Raw genomic sequence first — 22,839 nt, 5'->3', positions numbered from 1 at the left:
CGGTTTTCCCTTACACAATGCATTTTGTGTGTCTGTGATTTTTCTGAATAATGCTTTTTGTAGGGTGGGGTCGGGTAACGGGCACTGGGGATGAATTTATGGAATCAGCGTTGGCCGGCACCTGGCACTGCAAAAAGGTGGGTAAGTGCAAATTTCAAAGGACAGCTGTGTTTCTGCTTGCATATTGTTTCAGAAAGGTGACTGATACATTTGGCTTCAGCTGAGACCTGAATCAAATTGCTTACTCACTGAACTCAGTAATGATGGGAGTTGGAGTGTGCCTGGCCTTTAAGACAGTCCTGAGGCCACACCCCTTCCCTAGCCGCTCACCTTCCCCTCTGCCTTTTCACCATCCTTTAGTGTTTCTGCCTGGCTGGACTTTGTCCTTTCCCTCTGATCCTTCCTCTTCCTTGTCTGGATGGAGGTTAGAGAGAACTCTGGGCAGGCAGAGGTGCAGCTAGGCTCCCCTGAGTCCTTGCTGCCCCCCTCCTGAAAAAAATCTCTTCTCCCACTTTGATCTTGCCATGACAGTGGCGGTGCATCACGACGCACACATACAGTACAGTGGTACCTCGGGTTACATACGCTTCAGGTTACAGACTCCACTAACCCAGAAATAGTACCTCAGGTTAAGAACTTTGCTTCAGGATGAGAACAGAAATCATGCTCCAGTGGCGCGGCAGCAACGGGAGGCCCCATTAGCTAAAGTGGCTTCAGGTTAAGAACAGTTTCAGGTTAAGAACGGACCTCCGGAACGAATTAAGTACTTAACCCGAGGTAGCACTATACAGTGGTGCCTCGCAAGACGAAATTAATTCGTTCCGCGAGTTTTGTCGTCTTGCGATTTTTTTCGTCTTGCGAAGCACGGTGTCGGGAAAGTTTTGGAAAACTTCAAAAATCACCAAAGTCTTTAAAAACCTCAAAAAAGGCTACCACACCGTGTTCTATGAGTTGCTCCTCGAAGTCAAGTCGCAACTGTATTAACGGTGTTAAGAAAAAGGAAACAAACTTGCAAGACGTTTCCGTCTTGCAAAGCAAGCCCATAGGGAAAATCGTCTTGCGAAGCAGCTCAAAAAACAAAAACCCCTTTCGTCTTGCGAGTTTTTTGTCTTGCGAGGCATTCGTCTTGCGAGGTACCACTGTACATAATACAAGCCGGCAGTTAGCCTTCATACCACCTTGCCGTTTCTGTTATTATCTTATATATTTATGTATTAGATTTATATACGGCACTTCGTCGTAAGATCTCAGGGCAGTTCATAGGAGAAAACACAAGGAAAAAACACAAGTAGATAATTAAAACAATAAAAAGAAAACAATAAGCCCCCCACCCTTTCTCACAAACACATTTAAAAGGCTGTAGAATATTAACACAGCTGTCAACGTTTCCCTTTTTTTAAGGGAAATTCCCTTATTCCGAATAGGATTCCTCGCAAGAAAAGGGAAAGGTTGACAGCTATGGATATTAATCAGCCCAAGGCCTGGCTGGGGAGAAATGTTTTCACTTGGCAGCTAAAGCTATACCGTGGTACCTCGGGTTAAGTACTTAATTCGTTCCGGAGGTCCATACTTAACCCGAAACTGTTCTTAACCTGAAGCACCACTTTAGCTAATGGGGCCTCCCGCTGCCACCATACAATTTCTGTTCTCATCCTGAAGCAAAGTTCTTAACCTGAAGCACTATTTCTGGGTTAGCGGAGTCTGTAACCTGAAGCGTATGTAATCTGAAGCGTATGTAACCTGAGGTACCACTGTATAATGAAGGTGCCAGACATTTCACAAATAGGCAGCCTGTGCAGAAAAGGCCTATTTCTCCTACTGCTCAGCTCCCATCTCTTGCCTAAACACACAACCTTACACAGATCAGGAGCGCTGACTTGCCCCCCCCCCCATTGATGGGGTGCGGCCACGTGATGCATCACATGACGCATCATGTGATGCTGCCCAGCATGTGCCAGGCAGGGGCAGGATGCATGGAGGGCAATCTTCACACTTGTTGGTCCTAGCCGCCACCCAGCTCCCAAGCTCCCAGGTGGATGCTGGGATGAGCAAAGCAAAGATATCGCTCGCCTCAGCTGCTACCTGGCTCCTGGGCTGCTAGGGCTCGTGGAGGGCGCCCTATGGCGGGGAGGTGGTGGTAGCCCCCTCGATATTGGGGGGGTGCCCCCTGCCCCAAAGTATTGGAAGAACTGAAGCCCCCTTTGCCCTCTATTCCCAACATCCCGAAACAGATAGCTGGGAACAGAATTGTGGGGTGATTTTTTGAGCACACCACCCTAGTGGAAGCCAGTTTTGCCAACCCCTAGCTACACCTCTGTGTGCGAGTGCATGTAGAAACTAGCCTACTAGACAAAGGCAACATTTTACGCTTGTTGCCCTGCCTGCTTTGACCTCTGGTTCCACCCACAAGTGGAAGATTCACCCAGGGTGGAATGCAGCCCTAAGGCCTGATAAATAATCCCTTCTTCTTCTTCTTCTTCTTCTTCTTCTTCTTCTTCTTCTTCTTCTTCTTCTTCTCCTCCTCCTCCTCCTCCTTCTCCTCCTTCTCCTTCTCCTTCTCCTTCTCCTTCTCTTTCTCTTTCTTCTTAGAAATATTTTTATTTGGTTTTTCAGGTTGAAACTTTACAGTCACATATATCCAACATACAACATAAAAAGTAGATTCCAATATTAATAATAATTTATTATTTATACCCCGCCCATCTGGCTGGGCTTCCCCAGCCACTCTACGCGGCTTCCAACGAAATATTAAAATACAGTAATGCATCAAACATTAAAAGCTTCCCTAATCAGGGCTGCCTTCAGATGTCTTCTAAAAGTTCTCCAAGGAATCTCTTGGACTTCTCCTCCTCCCCTTTGTGGGTCCTACTGTTAATCATTCTCTCCTGCATCTTTTATAATAATCCAGATCTTTCATCTCTCCGTTGTATCCAAAATTCACCATTAAACTACAGGCGATATTCTGGTCCTACTAATGGTTTTAACTACAATGGTCTTTAATATAATTTATTAAATTTTCCCCATTCCTTCTTAAACTTTTGGTCTTCCTGATTTCTGAGCAATGATCCCTAACCCTCTCTATACAGAGTCAGCACCCATGTTGGGCTGGGCGGAGGGAAACCTGGGTTCATGAAGCTCACGGGGTAACCTTGGACCATTGGCTTTCTCTTGGCCTCACCTGCCTTCCAGGACTGTTGGGAGAATAAAGGCAGCGGAGAGTCGTGTCTGCTGCTCTGAGTTCCTTGGACGAATGCAGATTCAGATGGGCTTAACTAGACAGTATCACTAGGGTCATACACCTGCTGCAATAAGGGCCGGATTTAGGTTTGATGAGGCCCTAAGCTACTGAAGGTAATGGGGCCCTTTATATGTCCAGCTCTCCTTTGTCAACAACAAATTGTCACTGTTTTTTATGTTGAATTTATGCTATATGGTAATTTATGGACCTAATAGGTATCTAAAACAAAGTGATATTTTAGGGAGCAGGCTAGCAGGTGGGGCCCATTACAGTGGTACCTCGGTTTACAAACTTCATCCGTTACGGAAGTCCGTTCTTAAACTGAAACCGTTCTTAAACTGAGGTGCGCTTTCCCTAATGAGGCCTCCTGCTGCTGCCCTTCCACCATTTGGATTCCATTCTTAGACCGAGGTAAAGTTCTCAAACCGAATCATTCGTAAACAGGACTGTTCTTAAACCGAGGCACCACTGTACTTACATCATAGGAGCCTACACAACACAGAACACTGCTGCTGTATGTAGGTTTTATTTTACAGTGGTACCTCTGGTTATGAACTTGATTCGTTCTGGAGGTCCGTTCTTAACCTGAAACCGTTTTTAACCTGAGGCACCACTTTAGCTAAGGGACGCGGGTGGCGCTGTGGGTTAAACTACAGAGCCTAGGACTTGCCGATCAGAAGGTCGGCGGTTCAAATCCCCGCGACGGGGTGAGCTCCCGTTGCTTGGTCCCTGCTCCTGCCAACCTAGCATTTCGAAAGCACGTCAAAGTGCAAGTAGATAAATAGGTACCATTCCAGCGGGAAGGCAAACGGTGTTTCCTGCACTGCTCTGGTTTGCCAGAAGCGGCTTAGTCATGCTGGCCACATGACCCAGAAGCCAATAAAGTGAGATGAGCGCCGCAACCCCAGAGTCGGTCACGACTAGACCTAATGGTCAGGGGTCCCTTTACCTTTACCACTTTAGCTAATGGGGCCTCCCGCTTGCCGCCACACGATTTCTGTTCTCATCCTGAGGTAAAATTCTTAACCCGAGGTACTACTTCTGGGTTAGCGGAGTCTGCAACTCAAAGTTTTTGTAACCCGAGGTACCACTATATTTGTTTTTTATCTTATATTTTGGAAATGTACATCCAGGGGTTTTTTCCTTCAATTTTTTGGGGGGCCCCCAAAAGCTATAGCTTGTTTAGCTTATACCTAAATCTGGCACTGGCTGCAATCTTTTGCCTCTTGCAGCATCGCAACAACTGCCTGCCAAATACCAAGCAGGTGATATGATTGCACCAGGTGTTGCTCAGTCCGGTGACTGTGACAATCACAGCAGAGAGGGTGACTTTGGACACCATGGAAGGAGAGGGTGGCCAGCTTGTCTTGCTTTGCAGAGGATGTTCCTCTAATTTCCAGGACTGGCAGTCCTCCATTTGAAAGAGGTTCCGTCCAAGGCCAGCTCATAGAACCCTAAGAATAAGGCGGGATCTTTCAGGGTCACCCAATGAGATTTTGCCACATAGTATGGCAAATGGTTGCGATTTTGTGAGGACAAATTATTCCCATAAGAACTGCTTAGAGGTTTTGACAGTAAAGAAGAATATACAAATTTTAAAAACAAATTTAAAAAAATTAAGATTGATGTGCATTTTAATAGGCAGCTTTCCATTTAAAAATAATGTATATTTTGAACTGCTGGTTTTATGCATACAGTGATACCTCAGGTTAAGTACTTAATTGGTTCCGGAAGTCCGTTCTTAACCTGAAGCGTTCTTAACCTGAAGCGGACTTTCCCATTGAAAGTAACGGAAAGTTGATTATCCGTTCCAGACGATGAAAAACACCCCCTAAAACAGCAATTTAACACAAATTTTACTGTCTAATGAGACCATTGATCCATAAAATGAAGGCAATAATCAATGTACTGTACTATAAAATAAATAAGACAGTATTTTAGATGAAAAAAAATTAACATTTTTCCCCCTTACTTGCACTGATGATAGTCAGGTAGGATGGGGGGCTTTTATCCATTTCTGCAGCCACACAATCAACAAGTAGCTAAACTGGGTTCCACACAGTCACAAAAATGAAGTCACAAGCCACAGTCACAAAAGCGAAGTCACAAGTCAGTCCCATAAAATGAAGAACAAGTCACAGTCAAAAAACCGAAAAAGCCACACAAACCAAAACGCAAAAAACTAGCAAAAACAAAACCTCCAAATATAACTTCTGTGTTGTATGGGTGCTCAGGACTCAACAGCTGGCAGACTCAACAGGAAGCCTCTGATTAGCAGCGAGGGACTCAATTAACAAACGAAACACACCAAAACAGGAACCAGACGATGAAAAGTGACCCCTAAAACAGCAATTTTACACGAATTTTACTATCTAACGAGGCCATTGATCCATAAAATGAAATCAATAAAACAGTACAAAATGAAAATGTGATTCCCCCCCCCCCTTACCTGCGCTGGCGATAGTCATTGTTTGGCTGGGGGCTCAGGATCCTCTTCCACAATCACAATCAGGTTGGCTCCCGGCATTCGCAGAGGCCACAGAGAGCTCCCGCGGCTGGAGCCCATGTGTGTGTGTGTGTGTGTGTGTGTGTGTGTGTGTGTGTACCACAAGAAGGGAGAACACAGCTGGAGTGGGCAGGCACACAAGCCAGAAGCTCACATGAGATTTACAGTCGTACCTTGGTTCTCAAATTGAATCCATCCATTCGACTTCCAAAAATGTTCAAAAACCAAGGCAAGGCTTCTGGCTAACTGCAGGAGCTCCCTGCAGCCAATCGGAAGCTGCGGAAGCTGTGTTGGACATTTGCCTTCCAAAAAACGTTCGCAAACTGGAACACTCACTTCTGGGTTTGCGGCGTTTGGGAGGCAAAACGTTCGAGTCTCAAGGCGTTCCAGAACCAAGGTACAACTGTATTTCCATTTAAATGATAGTAACTGGGCCAGGTCTGAAGCTCAACATCAAAAAAAGGAAGATCAAGGCCACTGGTCCCATCACCTCCTGGGAAATGGAAGGGGAAGAAATGGAGGCAGTGAGAAATTTTACTTTCTTGGGCTCCATGATCACTGCAGATGGTGACAGCAGCCACGAAATTAAAAGACGCCTGCTTCTTGGGAGGAAAGCAGTGACAAACCTAGATAGCATCTTAAAAAGCAGAGACATCACTTTGCCAACAAAGGTCCGTATAGTTAAACCTATGGTTTTCCCAGTAGTGATGTATGGAAGTGAGAGCAGGACCATAAAAAAGGCTGATCGCCGAAGAATTGATGCTTTTGAATTATGGTGTTGGAGGAGACTCTTGAGAGTCCCATGGACTGCAAGAAAATCAAACCTCTCCATTCTGAAGGAAATCAGCCCTGAGTGCTCACTGGAAGGACAGATCCTGAAGCTGAGGCTCCAATACTTTGGCCACCTCATGAGAAGAGAAGACTCCTTGGAAAAGACCCTGATGCTGGGAAAGATGGAGGGCACAAAGAGAAGGGGACGGCAGAGGACGAGATGGTTGGACAGTGTTCTCGAAGCTACGAACATGAGTTTGACCAAATTGCGGGAGGCGGTGGAAGACAGGAGTGCCTGGCGTGCTCTGGTCCATGGGGTCACGAAGAGTCGGACACAACTAAACGACTAAACAACAACAAAATGGGCCAAGTTCTGCTAATTGGTCCTGTTGGTGGAAACTCGCATGAGGGGGTCTGCTAGAGCCACAAGGCTTTTCCCCCCCCATCTCTCCCCCCCCCATTCCCAGGCACCTCCCCAAATTGTCTTGGAGGGGGTCAGCAGAACCCCATCCCCTCAGAACAGAATGGGGTGGCTAAGAGAAATGGGGAGATACTGCCATCGGGGGATGCTGAAATCACGCAGGTGAACATTTCTAGCAACATGATGTTGAATTCCTCCCAGCGCTTCTAAAGTCACATCTATATGTAAAAAATAGCAGTGCAAAGGTAAAGGTAAAGGTACCCCTGCCCGTACGGGGCAGTCTTGACAGACTCTGGGGTTGTGCGCCCATCTCACTCAAGAGGCCAGGGGCTAGCGCTGTCCGGAGACACTTCCGGGTCACGTGGCCAGCATGACAAAGCTGCATCTGGCAAGCCAGAGCCGCACACGGAACGCCATTTACCTTCCCACTAGTAAGCGGTCCCTATTTATCTACTTGCACCCGGGAGTGCTTTCGAACTGCTAGGTTGGCAGGCGCTGGGACCGAACAACAGGAGCGCACCCCGCCGCGGGGATTCGAACTGCCGACCTTTCGATCGGCAAGCCCTAGGCACTGAGGCTTTTACCCACAGCGCCACCCGCGTCCCGGCAATAGCAGTGCTATTTTTGATAAATAAAAACAAAATGAGGTCCTGGTACTCATATGTTGATGACTGTGGTGGTTGCCAGCACATAAAGGCTGCCATGGGCAGCAAAAAGGAAGAGGTTCTGGTACTCTGAACCAGTGAGCACTGCCACAAAAAAGCCCTGTATATCAGCACAGGTAAATTTTACTCAAATAGTTGTTCTTGTTTTGGTGAAGCATTTATTCTTTTCTGGTGACGTATAACTCTTGGCTGTTGTGAGCCAACTTTTTCTTTTTTAAAAAATAATAATAATCCTTACCTGCATCCCAGGAGTTTCTCCAATTATTAGGTGTTCCCTAATCTGCTCGGTCCCAGCGCCAGTGCCTGCCAACCTAGCAGTTCGAAAGCACCCCCGGGTGCAAGTAGATAAATAGGGACCGCTTACTGGCAGGAAGGTAAACGGTGTTTCCGTGTGCTGCGCTGGCTCGCCAGATGCAGCTTTGTCACGCTGGCCACGTGACCCGGAAGTGTCTCCCGACAGCGCTGGCCCCCGGCCTCTTGAGTGAGATGGGCGCACAACCCTAGAGTCTGGCAAGACTGGCCCATACGGGCAGGGGTACCTTTACCTTTACCTTAATCTCCCCTTTTAAAGCAAGATACTTGAGAGAATGATCTCTGTCCAACGCAGGATTTCCTGGGCGACAGTTTATCTAACCCCTTTTCAGCCTGGCTTATAGCCCAGATTGGGGATCAGAGCTGTGTTGATCACTCTTGTCAGCCATCTTAGCTGGGAGAAAAAGCAAATGCAATCCTCTTTTATCTTCCCGGACCTCTCAGCAACTTTTACCGAAGATTCCCTTTATGGCCCACCTTTCCTTCAAGTGGTTCTCCCACTCCCCGTTTTATTCTTACAGCAACACCGTGAAGATGAAGCTTAATGCCCGCAGTGGATGCACACCTTCCAAGAGTCCCAGGGAGAAAGGGACCTCCAGGTTTTTTTACGCGAGATCTCGGCGGCCATTTTGGGTGCCTCAATCTCACACACTGTTCTGCTGCACTCTTGGTCCCCCCCCCATAAAAAAAAGTGGGAGCAAGGTGTGAGTCATGTGACTCATCTAGGAACACATCCAGGAAGATGTGTGTCCCAGTTTGGGGTCAGAAAAAGTCGGACGCAAACAAGATGGAGGTACCGTTGTCAGCGGGGAAAATTGATCAGATTGAGAAACTTGGAGGTACCAGGAAATTCGGCCTTGGGTGTGAATTTTGCTGGTAAAATAACGTAAGAAGATCTCTGCCAAAGGCAGAACATAAGAAGATCTCTGCCAAAGGCATACCCTCCAACATTTCTCCGATGAAAATAGAGGTATCCTATCCTATATTATTATTATTATTATTATTATTATTATTATTACAGTGGTTCCATGGTTTTCAAACGTCTCCGTTGACAAACATTTCGGTTTTCAAACGCCGTAAACCTGGAAGTAAATGCTTCATTTTTCGAACACTTTTTGGAAGTCGAACATTGCGGCTTCTGCATTGAGTTTTTCGTATTGCACTGAGGCTTCCGTATTGAGTTTTCTGTATTGTATAGAGGCTTATGTATTGAGTTTTCGGTTTTCGAACATCTCACAACTCCAATGGTCTTCTAGAACAGATTATATCCAAAAACCAAGGTACTACTGTATTATTATTATTATTATTATTATTATTATTATTATTATTCAATTTATACTCTGCCCATCTGACTGGGTTGCCCCAGACATTCTGGGCAGCTTTCAACATATATAAAAACATAATAAAACATTAAACATTAACAAACAGCGCTGCCTTCAGATGTCTTCTAAAGGTTGTATAGTTATCTCCTTGGTTTGGGGGCCTCATAACTCCATACCCTCCAACATTTCTCCGATGAAAATAGGAAAGTCCTGAGGAAAAGCAGAACGTTCTGGGATCAAAGCAGAAACTGGGATGGCCTCTGTAAATTCAGGACTGTCCCTGGAAAATGGGGACACTTGGAGGGTCTGCAAAGGCCATCAAGTTCAGCATCCTGTTCTCATGTTGGCCTCCCAGATGCCTCTTGGAGCCATAGCTGTCAACGTTTCCCTTTTTTTAACGGAAATTCCCTTATTCCGAATAGGATTCCTCGCAAGAAAAGGGGAAAGTTGACAGCTATGCTTGGGGCACCTGCAGAAAATGGCTGCCTCCACTACCACCCTCTGCAAAGATTTTCATTTTTCAAACCCACCTCACACACCTGATGCTTCCTTTTATGAGGGGGACAGGATGGCTCTACAAAAATGTACGGGGGGCATATTCAGCCCTGCTGTAGTTCAAACACCCCAATAGTTTGTGTGTTGCTTGGCTCGGTCGGTAACCTGAGGTGTCTGCCCAGCTGTGGGAGTCACTTGGCTTGGGCAATAAGATGTCACAAGCCTTTGTTGCTTTTAGGCCCAAAATAATGAGGGTTATGAGAAGTGGCTAATTAGTCGTGCCCACATAAAAAACAAACTGAAATAGTCACTCCTTTGGCACAGATTTTATTCCTCTCAGTTCACATACAACGCCCTTCACCCATTTCCCCAAAACTTAGTTTCCTCACAGTCTTCATGAAGCCCCTTCCATGCTAACTCAAGGGACCCACTTGAGGGGAATCTCCCTCGATCCCCAAGTCTGTGCTTTGGGTCATTGAGAATATATTGACTGGGGCTGATGGGAGCTGTGGGCATACGTTCTGACATTTTGTGTCCCAAATCTAGCCTGTTCCCCTCCGCAAGGCCCGCAGAGGCACTCTGGTGTGTCCCTTTGAGAGGGCCATTGCACCATCCCAATAGTCAATGGGATATGGCAGGGCAAAGGGGCTTCATCCTGGCAAGTTCCTGGCCATGTTAGAGTGATGCCAGAAGGCGCTCTGACACTCGTTAACAGGATCGGGCGCAACCCTGCTGACTCGTGCCAGGGTGCCAGTCTTAAACATGGCATTCTGGGATGCAAACAGAAGCTGGGATTGACTTCTTTTTTCTGGGATGTCCCGGTTAAAACGAGATGGTTGGGGGGGGGGGTAAAGCTGTGGGTGGTCCCAGGTTGCCAAAGGCTATACTAAGACATAAATAATCTTGTGGGAATTATAGGGACAGAACTACCAAAACTGTATAGAAATTTATTTATGTATGCGACTACAGCGGCAAGAATGCTACTCGCCCCGAAATGGAAAGAAGCAGAAGTCCCAGCAAAGGAAGAATAGACATAAAAACTTGTGGAATACGCAGAAATGGCAAAACTTAACCAGAAGAATAAGAAATCAAGATAACATAATAAAAGAATGGAAATGGTTTATTGAATATTTACAGATAAATTGCAAACAGATAAAAACATCGGGAGGATTATTGCAATAACCTGCAGTTTCACAAGAGTATATATATGTAAAAGGTACCCTGCCCATATGGGCCAGTCGTGACCGACTCTGGGGTTGCGTGCTCATCTTGCTTAAGAGGCTGGGAGCCAGCGCTGTCCGCAGACACTTCCGGGTCACGTGGCCAGCGTGACGGAGCTGCTCTGGCGAGCCTGCACCAGCGCAGCACACGGAAACGCCATTTACCTTCCCGCTATAAAGCGGTACCTATTTATCCACTTGCACTTAGGGGTGCTTTCGAACTGCTAGGTGGGCAGGAGCTGGGACCAAACGATGGGAGCTCACCCTGCCGCGGGGATTTGAACCGCCGACCATACGATCGGCAAGTCCTAGGCACACAGGTTTTACCCATATATATGTAAAGTAGTTAATAAAATGAGCAAATTAAATGAATTTGGATATGCAGAAGATATTTTAAAAAAAATATTAAGAAACCCCCGAAAGAGGGGGAGGGAAGTCAAGCTTTGAAATGTTAAAATGGCTGTAAAACTAACGAAATGTATAAATTTGAAAAGTATAAACAAAAACCTTTTAAAAAGACATAAATAATTCACACCCGTGCATACTTAAATCACTGTCCGTACCAAAACTCGAGACGAGCGTGGAAACTCTGGCAAACCGTGCTGGTTTCACAAGACGGGGAGTGCTCCGCACATTGTTAATTAAAAGCCACTTAAAATAGCACAGAATAAAAGCAGAAGTTGTAAAACAATCCAGAACATGCCCAAAAAAAAAATCGCTTGAGGTTGGCAAAAAACATCTCCAAGGCTCATGTGATGCACACCTACTGAGGGTGTCTCATCACATGCTTGGCCACGGCAGAACTCAACACCAAGATGAAAAGGGTGTGTCTGGTACAATAAACTAATCTCCACCCACTGTCAGCTCGAAGACACCGAGGTTGTGACAGAGGACTGCCGCTGCAATATATAGGGCTGTCATGATTCAGCTCCAGCCCGTGTAGCAACAGATCTGTGCCTGGTGTTTTTCGCAGTTCCTCAAGAGGTGTCATTTTTCTACCCGTCTACCTTCCAGTTGCCTCCGTTGTGAATATTTCGGGACTATGGCCGGGAGAGCTGCCGCTGCCTTGCTTCTCACAGCATCCATCTTACAAATAGGTAAGAAGAGCTGGGAGGTGGAAGGCCGCTTGGACCAGACTTGCACACCTGACCGCAGCTGTGGGTGTTGCTTATTTCCAGTGAGGGTCTGTGAACTGCAAGGTCGGCAGGTGGTTTAGGCTGTGGTTGTGCACACATGCGGTAGGGGAACCTCAAAATCGGGGGGAGGGAAGCCAAAGGCAGCCCCCAAAAGGCCTCTCTAACTGGTCCTCTTCCCAGACCACGGCTTGGTTCTCACTAACCCTGGTTCTCACTCTCCTGGAGTGGCTGGGCTCCATCTCTGAGCACCAATAATGCTTTCTGCTTGCCCGAATGGAGATGTGAGAGTGTGCAGAAACTAGCCTACTGCACAATAATGGTTCAGTTTTGGCAAAAAATTCCTGCATCACAACGGATTGGATGAGATGATCCTTGTGGTCTCTTCCAACTCTACAGTCCTATGAATGTATAAATCTATGAATTTACCATATTTTTTGCTCTGTAAGACTCACTTTTTCCCTCCTAAAAAGCAAGGGGAAATGTGTGTGCGTCTTATGGAGCGAATGCAGGCTGCGCAGCTATCCCAGAAGCCAGAACAGCAAGAGGGATCGCTGCTTTCGCTGTGCAGCAATCTCTCTTGCTGTTCTGGCTTCGGGGATTCAGAATATTTTTTTTCTTGTTTTCCTCCTCCAAAAACTAGGTGCGTCTTGTGGTCTGGTGCGTCTTATAGAGCGAAAAATACAGTACATTTGTTGCTCAGCCCACTTTTAAAAAAACAATTTATTTGATTTTTCATCTTAAAATTTGCAGAGACAAAGCAAACATAAATCATAAAGCAAGATTCCAATGAATCTCCAGGACTTCCATCTTCCCCTATGTGGGTCCTATTATTAATCAGTTCCTCCCGCATCTTTTATGACAATCCAAACTCTTTACTTCTTCCTTTATGCTCAGAATCAACCTTAAACTACAAGTGATATTCCAATCCTACTAACGGTTTTAACTGTTCACAGTAGTCTTTAAGATAACTTATAAATTTCCCCATCCCTTGTTAAAATTTTGCTCTTCCTGATTTCTGACTCTTCCAGTCGTTTTAGCCATTTCAGCATAGTCCATCAACTTCATTTGCCATTCTTCTCTGGTAGGAACTTTACATTATTTCCATCTTTCGGCCAGTAACATCTGTGCAGCCCGTGGTCGCATACATAAATAGTCTTTTCTGCTCCTTTGGGATTTTGGTATCTAAGTCCACTTTGGCCTCTGGCCATGGTCAACCACAAGCATGTCTTCCATCACCCCTCCAAGTCATTGCAAACATCCAAAGGACCTATTGAAAATGTGTGCAGGGATATTTCTCCCTGGAGATCTGGTGTAAGAGAGTCCTTGAACTGCTGCCTGACTGGAGTGAGTCTGCTGCTTCCCTCTCCTTAAAAGAGGATGGGACAAATTTATGGAGGACAAGGCTATTGATGGCTACTTGCCATGATGGCTGTGCACTGAATGCTTCTGAATAGCAGTTTCTGGAAATATAATAATAATAATAATTTATTATTTATACCCCGCCCATCTGGCTGAGTTTCCCCAGCCACTCTGGGTGACTCCCAATTGAGTGTTAACAGAATGTTAAAATACAATAGTCTATTAAACATTAAAAGCTTCCCTAAACAGGGCTGCCTTCAGATGTCTTCTAAAAGTCTGGTAGTTGTTTATTTCCTTGACATCTGGTGGGAGGGTGTTCCACAGGGCGGGCGCCACTACCGAGAAGGCCCTCTGCCTGGTTCCCGGTAACCTCACTTCTCGCAATGAGGGAACCGCCAGAAGGCCCTCGGCGATGGATCTCAGTGTCCGGGCAGAATGATGAGGGTGGAGGCGCTCCTTCAGGTATACTGGACCGAGGCCGTTTAGGGCTTAAAAGCTCAGCACCAACACTTTGAATTGTGCTCGGAAATGTACTGGGAGCCAATGTAGATCTTTCAAGACCGGTGTTATGTGGTCCCGGCGGCCGCTCCCAGTCACCAGTCTAGCTGCTGCATTGTGGATTAATTGCAGTTTCTGGGTCACCTTCAAAGATAGCCCCACATAGAGCGCATTGCAGTAGTCCAAGCAGGAGATAACTAGAGCATGCACCACTCTGGCAAAACAGTCCGCGGGCAGACAGGGTATCAGCCTGCATACCAGATGGAGCTGGTAAACAGGGCGTTCCTGGACACAGAACTGACCTGCGCCTCCATGGACAGCTCCATGGACAGCATGGAAACCAGAGGAGGGGAGAGGGCTCTTGGGCTCAGATTCTGCTTGCTGGCTTCCAACGGGCCAACCAACTGGGCGAAGATGAGCCTCTGGCCTGATCCAGCAGCCTTTTCTTATGTTCTGCTGATTTTGTATGCTAAAGCAGCTATAACATGAATGCTAGAAGCCTCAGACAAGAGAGGGGAGCTTTGCGCTTTCCCTGCCTTCCACTTTTTCAACTGCAATGCCCTTCAAGCTGATCTCACCACCAGCCTCTTGGGGAGGGTGACACACACACACCTCAAGCATCACCGAAAGAGAGAAAACGCATCAGCCCAGATAAAGACATATATTTGCACAAAATGATCGTTAGCAAATGCAAATTTAGAAATACCCCTGGTCCTGCTAGCTAGGGTTGATGGGAAGTGCAGTCCAACGACAGCTGGGGACCCAAGATGGAGAAACACTGAAAACGGAATTAGATTGTGGGCATGTCACCAGCTATAATAATAATAATAATTTATTATTATTACCCCGCCCATCTGGCTGGGTTTCCCCAGCCACTCTGGGCGGCTTCCAACACAATATTAAAATACAGTAATGCATCAAACATTAAAAGCTTCCCTAAACAGGGCTACCTTCAGATGTCGTCTAAAAGTCCAGTAGTTGTTGTTCTCTTTGACATCTGGTGGGAGGGCATTCCACAGGGCGGGTGCCACTACCAAGAAGGCCCTCTGCCTGGTTCCCTGTACCTTCACTTCTAACAGGAAGGGAACCACCAGAAGGCCCTCAGAGCTAGACCACAGTGTCCGGGCTGAACGATGGGGGTGGAGATGCTCCTTCAGGCATACTGAGCCGAGGCCATTTAGGCCTTTAAAGGTCAGCACCAACACTTTGAATTGTGCTCGGAAATGTACTGGGAGCCAATGTAGGTCTTTCAAGACCGGTGTTATGTGGTCTTGGCGGCCGCTCCCAGTCACCAGTCTAGCTGCTGCATTCTGGATTAGTTGTAGTTTCCGGGTCACCTTCAAAGGTAGCCCCACATAGAGCGCATTGCAATAGCTACAGGGGGTCTTGGGGTCTTGGGACCCCCTCAATATCTGGGGGGTAAGGAACCAGGTCTCCTGAACGTTGAGGGGGTGGAGGAGGTCAGGTCTCCTCCCAACGATTGTCCTTTCCAGTGTGGGAAGATTTGAAGTGCACTGTGTTCCTCAGCAAGATCACGCCGGAGGGCTGGATCTTCAGCACTCTTGACTGCCTTCTGAGGAACCCCAAGTGCCTTTCCTATGCCCCTACCTTGAGAGAGAGGGAGAGATAAAGAGAAGGGTTTTTTTTAAGAAGCTAAGTAGCTTCAAAGAACAAGCACTTCAGCCCAGACACATCCAAATTGCACAACCACAAGGAAGTCGCCAAAAAAAGAACCGGCAGGCAGGCGTCAAGGTGAGGTGAGTGGCAGTGCGATTTAACTCGTCCCTCCCCAGGGAGTTCTCAGAGCACAGGAATCCTGCTGAAGCACTCCTTCAAGTGCAAAAGAAAACCAAGGTGTGTATATGTGAGGTCAGCTAAAGTCATTCCCAAGGGCCCCACCCCTGACATCTGCATAGTCAGGTTTTGAGTACGAAAAGAGCTGAGGTTGCTTCTCCCAGGCACACAATCCAGTAATCGGGGTGAACGGCAGATCCCAGGTCTAGCAGGGAGGAGGACCTGGGGTGACCTTCAGTTTTTATGTGTGCAGGCTCTGCACAAATGGGGGCGTTTGAACTTGAAGAGCTCCCGAGTGGGGCTAAAGAACACAACACGGTTGATCTCTCTCTTCATTTGTAATAATAATAATAATAATAATAATAATAATAATAATAATAATAAATAATTATTTGTTCCCCAGCCACTCTGGGCGGCTTCCAACAAAGATTAAAAATACATTAAAATGTCACACATTAAAAACTTCCCTGAAAAGGGCTGCCTTCAGATGTCTTCTAAATGTCCGGTAGTTTTTTTATCTATTTGACATCTGATGGGAGGGTGTTCCACAGGGCAGGCGCCACTACCGAGAAGGCCCTCTGCCTGGTTCCCTGCAGCTTTGCTTCTCGCAATGAGGGAACCGCCAGAAGGCCCTCGGCGCTGGACCTCCGTGTCCAGGTAGAACGATGGTGGTGGAGATGCTCCTTCAGGTATACTGGACCGAGGCCGTTTGTACCCAAATAAAGGCCTAAATGGGGATTAAAAGAGAGACCTGTTGGGTCCCTGGATCAGATCAGATTCTGTCTATCTCATCTTTTTCCCCACAATGGCCAAACAGGCGTTTCTGGGGAAACCAAGAAGGAGGCTTCGATTTATTTGTTTGCCGTTATGAGCCTTACAGAATTACACTCCCCCCAATATTAAAATCTGTGGTACGGATGTGTCTGTAGAGGCTTGAGACTTCCTCTCTGGGCAGAACCCAAGGGAAAACTTAAAGGGGAAGCAGTTTGGGATCGTCAGCGCTTTGAGCTCAGCGCCGCGTTTCACTTCTTCATGTCACAAAATGCACCTGCCGCTTGATTGCAAAAAGAACCTCAAAGCGGTTTGCAAGCTTGCATCTCTGTGCAGATCAAACCAAGCACCGCAAAGGCAGGAGCGCCCGCTCTGACGACCTTTGTTCTAAGGAGCCCAGACCATAGCTGTCAACTTACAGATTTGAAAATAAGGGACCAGCAGCCTCGAAAATAAGGGATCAGCAGCCAAAATAAGGGATTTTAGTCAACCAGCTGAAATACGAAGCTAAAAGGGACCAGATAATTTGGGAGAGCAGCGCCGGTTTTTAGCCCTTCGTTTCCAGAGGTTGCTGCTCAAGACACCAGCTGATGAAACACTGCAATTAAATAACTACAAGCAGCAACCACTTTTTGCGCAAAACGAAGTCCAAGCTACGAAGATGCTGCTGCAGTTCTGTGTCTTTTCTCTCGTGCTCCATCTGCAGCTCTCAGTTCCATCAGGCGGGGCGGGAGGAAGGGGGGGGGGAATAGCGCCCGAAGTAAACCCGCAGATCAGACCATCTATGCTAGTCTACCACTGCAAATCTATGGGAGAAGTGCTTGCGGTCCTTCCTCCGCTTTCCCCCTCTATGGTTAGCCCTTAGAACACCTGCCTGCGCCTCTGCCTCCTCTCTCTGCACTGCTTTCTCTATGGTTGCCCTCGCTCTCCTCTCAAGGCTCCGCAGTCCTGGCGGGGAGGGGCTCCCGGGGGCCGAGGCTGGTGAGAGGAGGCCGGGGGGGGGGCAGCCAAGCAACACAGTTGGAGCCTCCCTCCTCCCTGGCCGGCAGGGAGGGAGGGAGAGGAGCTGCTTCCTTTGAAACCCGGGAAATTTAAGGGACATCATCAATAAGGGACAGCAGCGGGACACAGCGCTGGGACAAGGGACTGTACCGCCAAATAAGGGACACTTGACAGCTATGGCCCAGACCCTGAGGGCATGTGCTGGGACCATGGAGGTTGCTCCGCACTTGGAAGGCAGGGTCTGCGTGTCACGGCATGATTCTCCCTTTTCCCTCACTTTAGCCCTGGGCCAAAACATCACGGAGCCGAGAACAGTGCTCCATTGCTTCAAATGCGACTTCGATCAACCCTGCTCAGAGATGAGTGTGACCTGCAATGAAGGAGAGAGCTGCAGTACCATCAGAGGGCATTCAGGTTGGTGCCACTGTCCCAGGGATGGGCTTCCCTCCCTCCAGCCTCCAGTCAGGAAGCTCGTGTGCAGCCATGGCCTGCCGGGAGGTGGCGTGGGGCTTCATGGGTACCCTGCAGGCCAGACCGAGTGTCTACTACAGTTGGCAGGCTGGCAGGAGGCAGGAGGTGGACGAGAGGCATGGCCACCACCCAGGCACGTTCTGGCAGGCCCTCTCCCTGGCTCCCTGTCCTTCCCTGCCTGCTGCCGGGGGTCAGCAACTGCGGAGGTGCTTGCTTTCTCGCTCAGCATGCTGCTCTCCTCGACAGTTGTGGGAGCAGTCCAGGCCCATGGCGAATGGGCAAGGATGGAGGGAGGCGGGCAAGGGGCGATCCCAGTGCAGCCTCTCTGCAGGAATCAGGGAAATTCACCCGTCACTGGCCGCATTGGCCGATCGAACTCTGCCCTGTGTGGGCGGGCATTTAAGCAGCGCTGTGCAGCCCCACCTGGCTCCAGAGGAGGGATCGCTTCAGAAGTGTCTGTGGTTTGCCTGTCCCGGGCGCTGGCAGTCCACACTATGCCACTGTGTCCCCTAATAACTACCATACAGTATATATACTGCCTCTGCTTCTGGAGGTCAAAGAGAGAGAGCTGTCATATGCCTAAATCCCCTTTCCAAGCCACCTCTGTGAAAACCCTTTTTAAAGATGGGGATTAGGCGAGACCTGTGCTTGCATTCTGGGTGCAGTGCAATGATCTCATTCCCCCTCGGGCTTCGTCTCTCATGGCAAATTTTCTGGCTTAGCATGCCTATGCTCTCCCATTAAAATCAGGAGTATCTATCAGCCCCGGTACGTCCTGCCGATCCTCAACCTCTGTAGGAACGTATGTACAGTGGTACCTCGGGTTAAGTATTTAATTCGTTCCGGAGGTCTGTTCTTAATCTGAAACTGTTCTTAACCTGAAGCTAATGGGGCCTCCTGCTACTGCCGCGCCACCGGAGCACAATTTCTGTTCTCATCCTGAAGCAAAGTTCTTAACCCAAGGTACTATTTCTGGGTTAGTGGAGTCTGTAACCTGAAGCGTATGTAACCTGAAGCATATGTAACCCGAGGTACCACTGTACTGTGTTGTATTGAGTTGGACAACTGGTCCATCTAGCTCAGCACGGTCTACATGGACCTACAGCAGCTTTCTGGGATTTTGGACAGACCTCTCCCCCAGCCCTACCTGGAGACGCCGGGGATTGAACCCGGAGCCTTCCGCTTGCAAGGCAGTCCCTCTGCCGCTGAGCTGCGGCCCTTGTAACTTTGCACCCGCTTGCTCCTTGCAGATTATAAAGTCCACGAATCCATCTACGGGAAGGGCTGCATCTCGGCCAGAAAGTGCAGCAGCTTGGACAGAATCAGCTACTCCAACAACCCTTTCCGCGTCACCTACTCCTGCTGCAACACCGACTACTGCAACAGCGGCTACTCCGGGGCACCCCGCCTCCCCTTGGTCTGCATGGCCACCATCCTGACCATGCTACTTGCCTACCTCTTGTGAGACCCAGAACATGCCCGCACCCTGTGAGGAAACTGACCCGCTCCCCGCAGTGACCGTCTCCTCTTCCTCATGTCTCCCTCCGTCTCCAAAACAGCCAAGGCCCTGTTTCTCATAATGGACACAATGCCATCCTTTCGTATCTACAATGTCGCTCCCGGTTTATATTTCTGTCTTTACCTTCTGGCCCACAAATTAGCCCTCTAAACAAACCAATTCGTTTATTATCAAGTTCCCTACAGATGCAGGAAACTGCTGCTCGTCTGGCCGTGGCTCCGTAGGGCTTCTGACAGCAGGTCCCCATCCTATTTATTTTATTTATTGACAAGAGATAAAAGCCGCTTCACAACCAGTTATAACACGATGAGTTATGGCCGCTTCCCAAACATTGCCATGGCAGTGAGTTGGTTTGGTGGTGCCCCCTTGTGTGCGGTCCCTGAAGTGCTGCAAATCACGCAAGTGTCCGTCCGTCCTTTGGTCTGGGATTTGCAAGCTACCTTTGCCCAAACAAAAGATTTTGGGAGAACTTCTTAGAACCTCACAAGGTGATCAGATTTCATGACATAGCCCAGTAGTTAAGGCTGCAATCCCAGGCATGCTTTCTTGAAAGCAAACCCCATTCAATTCATTGGGACTTTCTTTCGAGTAAACATGTGTAGGGTCAGTCTGAAAGCGCACGAGCCACAGGCCACAAAACTTCCTGGTTCAAATGTGGCCTCAGCTAGGAACGCAGAATGAGGAACTCGGAATAACCCTATTCTCTAGCACTCTCTGGCTGGCACCATCTCCAGGGGCCTGCAGGGGCCCCAGGGGGCCTGGGCACCCACACTTTTTTGCTGTGGGTGCCAGGCCTCCCCCCCCCCCCCGCCATGACTGCTGCCTCTGTGGCCGCCTCTGTGCACCACCTGCCATGGCGGTGACAGGGCCTGAGCACTAGAGGTAAGGCAGTAGGTAGTTGTGAGAGGTGGTGCGTGGAGGCAGAGGCCCCGATCCAGTCACTGCTGCAGCACCAGAACACGTGCACTGTGCTATCAGGACAGCATGGCACTGTGCACGTGTTCCGGCCTCACGTCACATCACAACGTCATTATGGCACTGTGGGGCGCACGCCGACATTGGACAGCCACAATGTGGGGCCCAATGTCGGTGCACCTGCTGAATGGCAATATGGAAGTGATAATAACACTGACCTGCTTCACAGGGGATACTTCTCTTTGAACCTCTGAAAATGGGAGGTTTAAAGAGCAGAGCAGTCGGGGCTGTTTGCAAAAGGGCTTTCAAACAGCCTCACACCTGAGCTTTGACTGTGTGTTCCTGTTCCCAGCAGAAGAACAGGAATGTCTCACCAAACCTACGGTAACCCCCGCTGGTCGGTTGATGAGCAGGGACTAAATCCTGCTCAGTTTGACTGCACCTACAAGTGCTCAGCTGTGAAACCGGTCCGTGCAGTCAACGCAGGATCAAACCCTGTCCCATCAGCTGGAGTCACCCCCTCATTGGAGGGGAAGGTAGGCATGGTTTCCTTAAAATAGCCTCATGGGCCGAATTCCCCACCCTATCAGGCCAGGACTGGCCCATGAACTGGAGGTTACCCACCCCTGGTTTAAACACAGACTACTTCATAGCCTATATCACAGGCTTTCACCAGCACAACCATGCAAGGGAGATGTTTTTCCTTCCCAGGTTGTAACCCTGCACAAGCTCTTAGACGTGTCAGGAGCTTTCAAGAAAGAAAACCTTTCTCAAAATACCATTATTATAATACTGTAGAAAAAACGTCTCTTATGAACAGAGTGCTGGTGCACTAAAAAGACCATGTATGCTTCTGTTTGTCTATCTACAATTCCCAATTAAAACATTTAAAATGTTCCTTGCAAGTATTGTTTTGCTGAAGGGACCCATATGAGACCGAGAGCATGATTCTTTTGTCAGGCAGCCAGTGAGACAGCAACAAGAATAAGGTCAAAGGAGAGGCATGAAGAGGCAGGAGGAGGAAATTCAGTTCAGTTCACATTTAAAGGCAGACATGCCCATCACACTTTCTGAGACAATGTGTGAACCAAACCACAACCACCCTTCAATATTTGCACCCCTGTGAATTGTGCAGTGCAGGTTTCCAACTGAGCAGTGTGTACAAATGACGCATATGTGAGAGAAAAATTCATATATTAGCCAAAACTAAATTCATAAATGGGTTATATCGTGAGGGATGCTTTGCAAAGTGTAGATGAATTCTCATGAAGACTTCTTTTCTTTTACAACCACAGAGCATGTGAAAACGAGGCATGACTTTAAGATAAGGTTACCAGAGTTTTTTTCAATGAATCCGGGGATACTTTTCAACTTCCGTCAGAATGATAGTGGAAATGATAGGGGTAAAAGGTAAAGGGACCCCTGACCATTAGGTCCAGTCGTGGACGACTCTGGGGTTGCAGCGCTCATCTCGCTTTATTGGCCGAGGGAGCCGGCGTACAGCTTCCGGGTCATGTGGCCAGTATGACTAAGCCGCTTCTGGTGAACCAGAGCAGCGCATGGAAATGCCGTTTACCTTCGCGCCAGAGTGGTACCTATTTATCTACTTGCACTTTGACGTGCTTTGGAACTGCTAGCTGATTTGTAAATGGGGACATCTGGTAACCTTACTTTAAGACTGGGGGAAATGAGAAACCGAGAGAAACATAGACTGAGAGATTTGCACAGTCCACACACACACACTCACACCTCTGAGGTAGAAAAGCCCACAAGAACCTCTCTTCCTCCCTGCCAGTGAAAAGGCAACCATCTTTTGCCCACTCAGAACGAACCCCCTGAGGCAATTGCCTGTCTCTGTCTAATGGTACGGCAAGCAATTCCAAGGACATGGCTTTCCCCTCTTGGGAGCTGTCGTTTCTGAAGCGTGCTGGGCGTTGTGGCTGTGTGAGGAACTGCAGTTCCTAGGATTCTCTGGGGGGGGAGCCACAAGGCATGGTGCTGCTGTGGACCATTGTGGGAGCAAAATAAACACCTCCAACTTCCCCTTCCCCACATTACTGCTCTGAATGTGCACAGGGACCCTGGAGGCCTGGCCTTGGACCAGAGGTACTGTCTGCAGAAGCCATCCTGCAGGGTGTATTTGATGAAATACCACACATATGTTTGCTGCCCACCCAGGCACCACAAATGTTGCTGAACTACAACTCCCACCCACCATCGCTGTCTGTAGGCCCTGCTGGCTGGGGCTAATGGCAGTTCAAATGGGTAAGCCACCTGAGGGAATGTGACAGGTTTTCCCATCCAGCAACAGCACAACAGATAGGCTGAGGGAAAAGTCTCGCCAGGAATGAGGGAACATCAGCTTCCAACAGCATTTCCAAGGCGAAGGTTGCCTATTCCTGATTCACCGGGACATAGTGGTCT

General features: G+C 48.2%; 1 protein-coding gene across 3 annotated transcripts in view; it reads left to right on the top strand.

Moving 5' to 3' along the window:
- Positions 1-21,312, top strand: part of LOC114592037 (uncharacterized) — a 41,028-nt gene extending 19,716 nt beyond the window's left edge. Inside the window, exons 1-3 of one of the 3 annotated variants that reach the window (XM_028719865.2) lie at positions 10,866-12,047; positions 17,793-17,924; positions 19,232-21,312. In XM_028719865.2, the coding sequence (XP_028575698.2) occupies positions 11,993-12,047; positions 17,793-17,924; positions 19,232-19,446 (402 nt within the window). In that variant the 5' untranslated portion in view covers positions 10,866-11,992 and the 3' untranslated portion in view covers positions 19,447-21,312. Of the gene's footprint in view, positions 1-10,865; positions 12,048-17,495; positions 17,925-19,231 lie in introns of those variants that run through there. The other 2 variants (XM_077922886.1, XM_028719864.2) reach the window with 2 other exon arrangements.
- Positions 21,313-22,839: the final 1,527 nt, after the last annotated feature.

The sequence above is a fragment of the Podarcis muralis genome, chromosome 2, assembly GCF_964188315.1.
Source record: "Podarcis muralis chromosome 2, rPodMur119.hap1.1, whole genome shotgun sequence".
Classification (NCBI taxonomy): domain Eukaryota; kingdom Metazoa; phylum Chordata; class Lepidosauria; order Squamata; family Lacertidae; genus Podarcis; species Podarcis muralis.
The sequence above is the reverse complement of the archived record's forward strand: the minus strand, read 5'-3'. Positions and strand labels throughout refer to the sequence as shown.